We start from the raw sequence: 10,694 nt of genomic DNA, 5'->3' as shown, positions 1-10,694 counted from the left end.
GGTTCTTAAGCTTTTTGTGGTTGTGGAGGACCCTTATGCAGTTGTGTTTTTTGCCCCAGCGCTAAATTTCTATTTAATGTAGAAGATACAAATTACACATAATAAAGGAACACCAAAGCTCATTCATAAAGTCTGAAATCCACAGTTACACAAAAGTTTCACAGATATAGAAAAGGAAATGCCTAATCTGAAGTGCTGGTCTCATTAACAAGATGTGCTAATGAATTCTGGGACCACAATCCTACATAATGCTTACCTGTACCAACATGTGGACAAAGATGCTTATCCCTTACTTGCCATAAGACAAGGCCTGATACTTAAATAAACAGGCATTTTCTCTTTAAAAATTAGCTTTATTTGAAAGAATTTACTGCAAAATAACAATATAGGAAAACTTACAATACATATTGTTCAAGAAAGCCTGCCATACATAGTTTCTACTAATAGTAGATGTATTCTGATAAACAAACATTCCTCTTACTATGCACACATGACATTTGGCATAATCTTTTAAATGAAAGGCCAACAATAACTCATATTATGAACTGTCTGGATGGCAGTAACTGTAACTTTTCTTACTACTTTTCTATTAGCCACTAACCTGAAAGGCCACAGTAATGTGAAACAAATAAAAAAAAAAAATAAGGTGGAAGACAATAAATTATATTCCTTCAGAAGGTGTTATATTTAAGAATGGTGTGTAGGGGGAGAAGAAAAAGGGATAAGGTGATTTATAAATTAACTATATTTTGTAGGGAACATTTTAAAGTTAATTTTCTTGTAAAGAAAATAGAATTGGCTTGTCATTATTTAATTATAAAGACACTGAGAATATTTAGCTTAAGTCAGAAGCACTTAAATAACTGAATATGAACATTTACCAGTCAATCAATGAGCCAATTTTATGTCCCTGAAGACAATAACCTATATAACGTCCAAATAAAAAAGCCTAAATCATTTTGAACAAACAATTCAAGTCATATCATTGTCTTTTCTCATTTTAATTTTTCCACAAAGTTACTTGAGTTAGCAATTCATGAAATCATTTAATAATAAACACTTCTTTAAACCTATACAGTAACTGAAAGAAAAGTGAGAATCAGTTTCAAAAGACAATATGCTAAAGTACCAGGCAAAAAGCAAAGTGCTAAAATTTTTCCTAAATATAAATTCTTATACAGAAACAGACCCATGAAAAACACACTGTGCATTCAAGTCTACAGTCATGTCCATAACCAACATAATCAGCCCAAAGACTGCTAATAAATAGACTGATCAGTTATTTTTTTTTTACACGTCAAGAACTAAAACCAATTCACTCAATTTGATCATTAATATAGGATCAGATGACTAAAAAGACCAGATCAGCTAGGTAATATCTGATATATATGCCTACAGCATGTAATAGTGTCAGAATGAAAACAGGTTATGATAGAGTGAAACTTCAATTAGTCAGAACTTGAATAAAAAGTATGAAAATTAGAATTTTTAAAAAAGAAATGCAATTTCTATTCTGTTCAAAAGATACATGGTCTTATTTGAATTAGATCAAGTATTGTCTAGGAGAAGAACTATCAGTCAAATGATAATGTTTATGGTTAGCACATTATTTATATGTAAACACATAACATTTGCTTTTAAAGTGCTTAAAAAGTTTGTTCTCTTCACAGTAACGTTAATTTTCCTTATGATCTTGTGTATATGAGTTTTTCTCATAAATACCTTTCTTCATATGGAATACAAAAGCAAAGTCCAATGGAGTGCTTATCTTAAGCATCACAAGTTCTGAATTAGGTTTGTTCAAGTTAATGAAGTTTTATATTATCCTAATGATTTAATAAAAAGAAGAAATGCTGGTCATTATTTCCGGGAGGGGAAAAAGGAAATGGATGATGGTGGAACTCTGTATAAGAAAGGCATTGCTAAAAGTACAAAATTTTGTGTATTTGAAGGAATACTACTTAATATTTTCATTTAAAAATATATAGAATTTATTCTACTCCACAAAAGCCTTGTGAAATAATTAGATGACTAAAACTATGTCAAAAATATATTTAAGTCAATTGATGATCACACAGTATAGGTTTAAAAGCCTGAAGTGTTAATTTGAAATGTATAATTAAATAGCATATTAACATTACTTACCACATTAAATAATTCTACTATATACCATATTTTCCAGCTAACCATTTCCTATTAAATTATGACTGTAAGAGATGACCAAATTTTCAAGAAGTATTTATTCTACTATGAATTTCATGAATTGCTAACATTAAATTTACCCTTCTCTCCCAGTTCAAGGACACCAGGCCACCACCAATCCTTAAACAGTGATGTTTCACATACTTCATAGAGTAGCTTAAAACACACCATCATATGAAATAATTAGTATTACATAGTAATTTTCTTTGTCATAAGAATAAATGTTGGACAAAGTCTGGAAACTTTTTTTTTTTTCCAATTTGAATTACAGTAATTTTGCCACAGACCACAGCATTAATGCATGTGTTATAATTCAGACATGCTCTAATTTATAATCAGAACAAAACTCAAAAAAATTAGTTGCAAAAATACATGTCACCAATGTGGAACACACTCAGATTTGTATAAAAGTACTGAACTAATATCCCAAAAAGAGGCATATGTAAACAGTACATAAGGAAGGAATAGTTTTAATATGAAACAGTCATTTAAGTCACATACATCATGAAAAGAAGCAGGACTTTCTTTTATAAAGGATAACATTTTGACTAGCAGGCAACATCATCTATATAACATGAAAAGTACCAGTAAGTGAAGATAAAAGTCCTTTAAATACAACTACAGATAGTGTTATTAACAAGAACGAAGAAAAAAGGGACATACTATTTTTGTAAAAACTTCAACATTAGAGTCCTCAGCTTTGGAAGCCCTTCTTATGAATGACCTTTACAGCAAACTAGTTTATTCAGTACCTTCCCTTCTACCTTTTGAGACAGGATCCCCTATCCCAAAAGTCCCCTCCACATCCAGTAGAAGAGATAGTTTATCTATCACTGGACAATTAGACAGATAAAAGCGTGCCATCCAGATGGCCAGATGATATTGGGTGGAGTTGGAGAATACAATATGAAGCTGTGAAAACACTTGGAAATGTAAAAGAAACGGGTTTGAAGAGTGGGAAAAGAAGTTTTAAAAAGCAGTTGCTAGGAAAACTGAACCCAGGCTATCTCTTCCAAAATACCTCACCCCACAGCCAACACTGCATAATTTAATTTTTCCTTTTCACTTAAGCATTCTATACTTCTATGAGGGTTTGGTAGCTATTAGCCATTGATACTTAAGAGTAGATTAAGTAAAAGTGATAGCCATTGATTAGAAATGTTTGCACCCAATGTGTTGGAGGCAAGGGCGGGGGGGGGGGGGAAGGTAGGAGGAAGAGGTCAGTGCTAAAGCTGGGGAAAGAGCTCAACAGACATATATGTGGCCAAGATGTCAGTGTCCTGAAACAGTCAACAACCAGCTTGTTCTCCTCCTAATGTCTAGTTGAAACAGCTATACTGTGGGAATGGGAGTTTTGATTAGATGGGAGATTGGTAACAGAGAACTCTGGGGTAGGGAAGGGCTAAGATATGATGCTATGAGGGAGTGAGTGGTTAGGGCAGCATGAGGGAACCTGGGGATTTTCAGAGAGGGCCAAAAATAGATGCAACAGGAATGCAGAAACAAAAGTATAAAGACAGTAAAAGACAAACTTTATTTACTTAAAAATTCTGCCTAAGGTTAATCTTGTACCAGAAAAGGTGTAGTAAGGACCTTGTCTTCCTCTTCCCATGTCCTCCCTCCTCTGTGGGCCGTGGAGCCCCTGCCTTAAAGACCCAGAGCTCAGGTTGCACTGTAATTCAGCTACAATAAGAGTTAATTAATTAGGCTTTTATGGACTAGTCTGGAAACCTAGCCACTATTTATAAAAGTATTGTTTATATGGTAAAATGTGTTTAATTCCGAACAACATAAATTTTTTAAAAATATACCCCATTTGTAACTTAAGGGACCTGCCTGTATCCTTTAAATTAAAAAAAAAAATCTAATATTGTATAGATTTTCCCATGCCTTTATACATTAGCAAAAGAAATCCAAAGCCTCTTCAGCTGCCTTCAAAAATAATAACTGCTTACATATTATTTCAATATTGATTATAAAATGGATAACAGTGAAGGGTATAGTACACATCAGCCCTTTTAATGTGTGCAAGACAGACAAGTTTAAAATATTATTAGATGATGACTCTTGATATTTCTTTCACCTGGAATTAAAATCAATAGGTTGCAAGGTTCAAGCACACTGTAAGGAGGTCATTCTATCAGGCAGTGTTGGGAGCCTTAAACAAAAAATACTGGATTTCTTTGTGTACTATTTTATTATCTATGCAGAACAATCACTAGCCAAGAAAATGTCCAGTTTTATTTACACAAGTATTCTAATTTTGACAGTAACTCTTTAGAAATACTTTAAAATATCACACAACTTAAAGTAAAAATCAGGACAGATCTAATTCTAAGCAACTCTAACTGATAAGGACAATTTATTTTCCTATACATACTAAGCTAATTCTATACTAGTGAATCTGCAACATCTTAAAACCAGCATAATAGGAACTCTCCAGTGATATACCACGACAAAACCTTATGAAAAGTTCTGACAGAGGAATTGCTACTATGAAAATTTCCATTAGTAACACAGCTTTTTTTGAAAGGCCTCCTAACATTTTAGCCAAGTGGAACGTTGGCAAGGTTTCCAAGACAGGATAGAAAAATTCTTAAGATTTTCTGCTCAAAAATATTTTTCTTGTGATAAAAGAAGCCTTTCAAGAATGAAAAGAGGACTGCACCAGACAAAGAGCTGTGATGCTGGAGAATTACTATACCTTTGTGCAAGTCCTTTCATTACAAAATCTAGTACTTCTAGGGCAGTCCACCACTGTCCCAATAAGATCATATCAGTATGTTTGATTAATTCTACCCCCTTTTGGTCAAACTGAGCCAGGCAATTAGTATTTGGCTTGTTTTCCCCAAGAACAGTTGACTGAGTATTAAGTGTAGGAACACTCAAAGTACCACTGATTTAAACGCACAAAAACATTCAGCTATTAATATACAATTCAGATATAGTAAATACATTGTCAGAATCAAGTACATGTGGTTTTCATTTCAATATTTACAAGATAATATTTACTAATGTTGTTGCAAGCCTACATATTTGAATGAAAACCCTCTTGATTATAAACACATAACCTATTTGAAAATGGAATATGAGAGAACAATGTTACAAACCAAGTATCTTCAAATTTGCTTGGGAGAGGTAAATTTATTTCACTTTTAAAGAAATAGCTGGCTGCACATTATAAAAGGTAGTCCAATTCTTCCAAGTAGAGAGCTAAAAGAAATGCAGGATCAATTTAAGCACAGAATACAACTCAAGTACCACTGTGCTGAATGTTAAGTGGACTCCTGAGAACAAACACGGAAGTGCTCCGTTCACAGTACCTATCCAGCTCTGTACATTATACACAAAACAGAAGAAATCATGATCTCGTTCTAAGAATAAGAACATGCATGCAATGAATCATTTTTAAAAATATTCACACAAAATCAAAAGAAACTGTAGTTGACTGCTTAAAAACTTACATAATTACGTACTTCCAACAAAAATATAATGCAGACAAACTAGGACTTTCACACATTACTGACTCCCAAGTGGTAGGAAAAGAGAAAAGAACAGAGTAGAGGTTAGCCTGCTGTATGAAGTGCTAATTTTCACAAAATGCTATCTACTCAGGCATGGAGTTCGTCTATTTTAAAAGTTCCTAAAAATGTGGAGATGTTATATTTACCACAGCTTTTGAGGATTTTTCAGTACTTACCTCTAAAGTCAAACACAAAAACCAACCAGAATGGAGTTCCTAGTATATATGTGTATAACATCTTCCTTATCAATAACATACATACACATATGCACTACCCAGGAATATTTGCAAATGTGAAGGTAACTAAAATTGAGATGGCTGGAAAAATCTGGTATTGTTCTCTTAAAAATTTAAAAAACCTTTAGTGCTTCCCATTTGTGTTTCAATTACACAAAAAACAATTCTTAAAACAAGCTACATGGACCGTTACAAAAGGAGATACTAAATTCAGTGTTTTATATGGTGCTTTCAAAGTCCAGCACTTTGGTACAGTTTATTTATTAAAAATATACATCTGGATTCACTAATTCTGGGGTTTGTTTTTGTTTGTTTGTTTGACACGTACAACCTAATCTAAATTTTAACAGATTGTTTTGAAGATTAAAGAGGTTTTTATATTTCTGTACAGAATTTACAACAATACTGAAGCTAAATATCGTAAAAACTAAAGGATAAATAACTGGTTTTATTTTGTTTTCGTAATGTAAAACTTTAAGATCCTATGTAATAATCATGGAAAAAAAAAACAAACTATGCTAAAAAACTTCCAATTACCCATCAGAGCCCACTGCAGGTGGTCCAAAAGTTTCTCTAGTGCGCATTAACTGCACGTCTTTTTCAGCCATGCAGGTATCACAACCCCATACTGCTGAAGCTTCTGCAGTCAGGAGGCCATAAGCAGTTTCAGTCATCCCTGTACAGATCCGGTGGAACCATTTCTGGCATGAGGCCTCACATAAGATGGCATCCTGATCATCATTCACTTCATTTGTACAAATGCCACAAGGATACACTGGATCTGAAGACGAATGGCCGTGTCGACTTGGGAGGAGGGTGGCTTTGTTACTCTTTTCAGAATTACACCCATCGGCTGTAACTCTGGGTTGACGGGGCTTATTTTGAGTCCCATTTGCATGGCTGCTGTTTGCGTTATCAGTGCTGTTGGAACGGTTGCTTTCTTGATTTACTGTATTGTTTCGACTAACATTTTTCAAGTCAATATTACCCTGGTTTACAGTTTCATCCATATTCAGATGCGGAGGATGGGCAGAATTCTGATTAGTGCTTTTAGTTGCTCCTTGACTAAAGTCTTGTTTTTGTGGGGGTGCTTTTGTTTGACCAAAAGCGTTTGGTGGAGGGATAAATGAATGATTTGATTCTAATTGGGAGGTAAAATTTGGATTATTCCCAGGGACAAAATTAGATGCCAAGTCCGGATTGGATACTTGGCTGGCATTCTGTGGAGGAATCTGATTGAAGTTTTCAGTAGGATTTTGCCTAAAATGTTGATTAGACATATTAACATTCTGACTTAGTGGACTATTATATGCTGGATTTCCAAAACCTGAATTATCATGTGGCCCAAAGTTAAAAGCATGAGGCCGATTAAAACCAATACCTAAAGGATTTTGAGGAAATGGGTGTGGCTGGTTACTAAGTGAATAAGGACCACAGTATGGGGATGACATTCTTGGGGGTACATGAGGTGGCATTCTGAATGAGCCGTAGCCTCCAAATCCAGGGTAACCAGGGCTAAGATATGGATTTGATGAAGGCAGAGGCTTGTAGGAAATGGTATTATAGTTGTCATCAAATGGATTCGCTGCTACTAGATGGTCAGCATTGGGATTCGGTGGTGGGGCATATTCAGACAGTGGAGGAAAAGAAGGCCCCTGAAATGAGAATGAAAAGTAAAATATATATTATGAATAAAAGACTCTAAGGTAAATTAACCTTTCATCACAGCACCAAATGACATTTTTCTAGTCACTATTTTTGTACTTGTGTTACAGAAAATGTAATCCCTTCCCTTTTGGACTGTAATTTTGCATTTCATAATCTTTTATTTGCATTTCATATATTTTTTTCTTTAAAAAATACCCAACAAGAAAAAGGTACTAAATTTAAATGAATCTTCATGTAATACTACAGAAGCATATGCAATTTTCATAAGAGATCACATAATTTACATGTACTGTTATTACTTACAAATCTAGGAAATAATTTCAAATACAAAAGATTCTAATTGCAAACATTTATTAATCTCTGAATAACCAAAAAACAACAGGATTAGAAGGAAATTTGAAATATTTTCTTAGCTTCATTTCAGAAAGCAGTTGCTAAAACAAGGCATTTCAGGGTCATAAACTGGAAAAATAAATTTACTGAATCAAACACACTGCAAGTTTCATAATTAACAATGGCTTGAGTAGAAAGAAAGCATCTCTCTGCACACACTGTATTTATCAAAAGTCTTCCACTATAAAAAGAATGCTTCAATCTAATCTATAGGGAATAAAATGACATAAAAAACCTAAGTCAATTATGTATCTTCAACAGCATATTATATAAGCAAAGGATGCCTACTCTATTACTTTGTGTATATATGATTTCCATAATGCCTAATTATTATAATAGGTTACTTTAAAATTACTTCAAATGAAACCTTCCCAATATACATTTTAAAGTATTATTTTAGCTGAACTATAGATGTTATCAGGATCATGTTAGGCATTGTCAGATTTGAAAACAGCAAAGATTTAGTAACTTATGGCATAGGATTTTTCAATTACTTCCAAGGTTTCCTGTCTTTAGCTCTACTTGCCTAAATTTATGTCTATAGGACACAAATAATAATTAGATGAAAAGTGAAAAATTTAGTCAAGAAAGAATCATGATAGGATCTGAAAAATGGTGGAAATATTTATGTCCAATTTCTTTTCCAATTGAAAACCTGATCAAACCAAAAAGGGAAAATAAGAGTAAAAATTTTTTAAACGTCAATTTACCTGGGTATTTGTTTTCCGCTTTTTCTTATCTGGGCTTCCAAGTTGTACACCTGGTCCTCCTAACCCATCCAGTCCACTGTCACCACCTAAAACGTTTTTAATTCAGATACATTTTACATTTATAAGTGAATATAATTATGCCAGTCACATCAAAGAAACTGTTACAATTATCACTTGTTTTTTATTCTAGCAAGATAAAATTATCAAAGGAAGGAACACTTAACTTTTGTTAATTGTTTAGAACAGTACAAGAGCTCGTTAGCTTTACATTAGAATATTCTCAAATTTGGTCACATTAACATGAAAAATACTACTAATTAAGTTTTCTATGTTCTCAAGTTTTTTTAAGAGACTTAATCCAGTTCTACCTACCATAAAATGGCTACCAAAATGAATTTGAATATTAACCAAAAGTTCTAGTTTCATCTGATCTGACTAGTATAGACTAGTCAGACTATACTATACTAGTATAGACTAGTATACCCTCCACCCAAAAAAAACCGTACTCAAACTATAATCACAAAAATAGAAACTTCTGATTCAAAGTAAACCTTATGCTTAAGTAGATATAGTCTGCAACTCATTTTCTGAACTTTACCACCATGATGACTTAGCTACTTTCTCCCTCCATCCTTGAAAATCCCTTCCCCTAATGGGGAGTTTTTCCTGGAGCCTCCATTTTGGGGAAGGTCCCAGACTAGCCATCCTTCATTATTCACCATTCTTAACCACTTGGCTGCCTTCCCCTTTCACTGCTAGGGCCCCCTTCTCTCCAGCATTTCTACTTTGGACAAGGTCCCAAATCAGTCATTCCTCATGCTCTGGACCATGTAAGTAATGCACTTTTCACACCCCTTTTAATGTGTTGTCCTCTCCCATTAGATTATAAATTCCTTTCTTTTTACTTGTATTTGTATACTCAGCAGTTAGTATAGTGGTATTTAACAGCAATTATCACAGAAGTACTTAACAAATATCTGCTTGACAAACTAGTGAATGTTCATATCTGTGACTAAAGAGTTCCAGAGATATGATAGGCTTGCCCCACGTACATAACATGAATAGTAAGATGATACACTAATAATAAGATTGTTAATAGACACAAAGATGGAAAAACACAGCTACAAGTTCTGTTTCACAAAGCCAGCTCATTAAGTACAGTGTCAAGGACACTAAATGAATCACTAGGCAGGAGCTCTTAATCTTTTTTGTGTCCCAGACCCTTTTGACTCTCTGGTGCAGGCCTTCTCAGAATAATGCTGTTTACATAATGGAAGGGAATGCTAAATTTTCTTTAGAAGTCTGTGAAAACAAAGATAATTTTTTTTTTCCCCATGAAAATTCTCATTTCAGACCTTCTGAAATCTATCAATCTCAGGCTAAGAATTCCTGCACTAAAATTAGGAACAAGTACTGGTTGTTTTGAAGAAGAGATATGAGAAGGCACTCCCACCTCATCCCTTTGCAGTACAGGAGTTCAACATGTATTGTGCGTTGTACGTATTCTCAGACTTTCTCAATATATATACTGAAAAAGTCAGAATATGTGCAATTATGCTGATTTTTTCTCTTTTTCTTGTCTTTAAAAATACTACGTTACATGGGTGGGCTTTCTGGGAGGGAAAAGGTAAGGTTACTGGGGAAAGCTACAGTGATAGAAAAAAAGAACAAGAAGTAAATAAAATCATATTAAAATTTAAAAAAAAAAACCAACTTTCTTGATGATTATTTTGTCAATAATGTTATAAAAAAGAATGTTGGTCAAGTATGGGTTGAGTTAAATGATCTGTGGGGTCCTTCACAACTCTTAGACCTGAGATTCTGTCTCTGTCTTTTCCCCAAAGTCACAGAATACATTAGGGAGAAATCTAAATGTGTCTGATGTTTCATTACTGAGATCCATCAGATTCTCCCAAGTAATCTAGGCCACTGTATTTTTTATTCAGATATATATTTTTTTA

General features: G+C 33.8%; 1 protein-coding gene across 1 annotated transcript in view; it reads right to left on the bottom strand.

The window, feature by feature from the left end:
* Positions 1-332: 332 nt before the first annotated feature.
* PYGO1 (pygopus family PHD finger 1) overlaps positions 333-10,694 on the bottom strand; it is a 30,420-nt gene continuing 20,058 nt past the window's right edge. The window contains exons 2-3 of the mRNA XM_072616026.1: positions 8,734-8,819; positions 333-7,617 (exon numbers count right to left, since the gene is read on the bottom strand). Coding sequence (XP_072472127.1) covers positions 6,496-7,617; positions 8,734-8,819 — 1,208 coding nt within the window. The 3' untranslated portion in view covers positions 333-6,495. The remainder of the gene's footprint in view (positions 7,618-8,733; positions 8,820-10,694) is intronic.

The sequence above is a fragment of the Notamacropus eugenii genome, chromosome 1, assembly GCF_028372415.1.
Source record: "Notamacropus eugenii isolate mMacEug1 chromosome 1, mMacEug1.pri_v2, whole genome shotgun sequence".
Classification (NCBI taxonomy): Eukaryota; Metazoa; Chordata; class Mammalia; order Diprotodontia; family Macropodidae; genus Notamacropus; species Notamacropus eugenii.
This window is presented reverse-complemented; position numbering and strand designations above follow the sequence as displayed.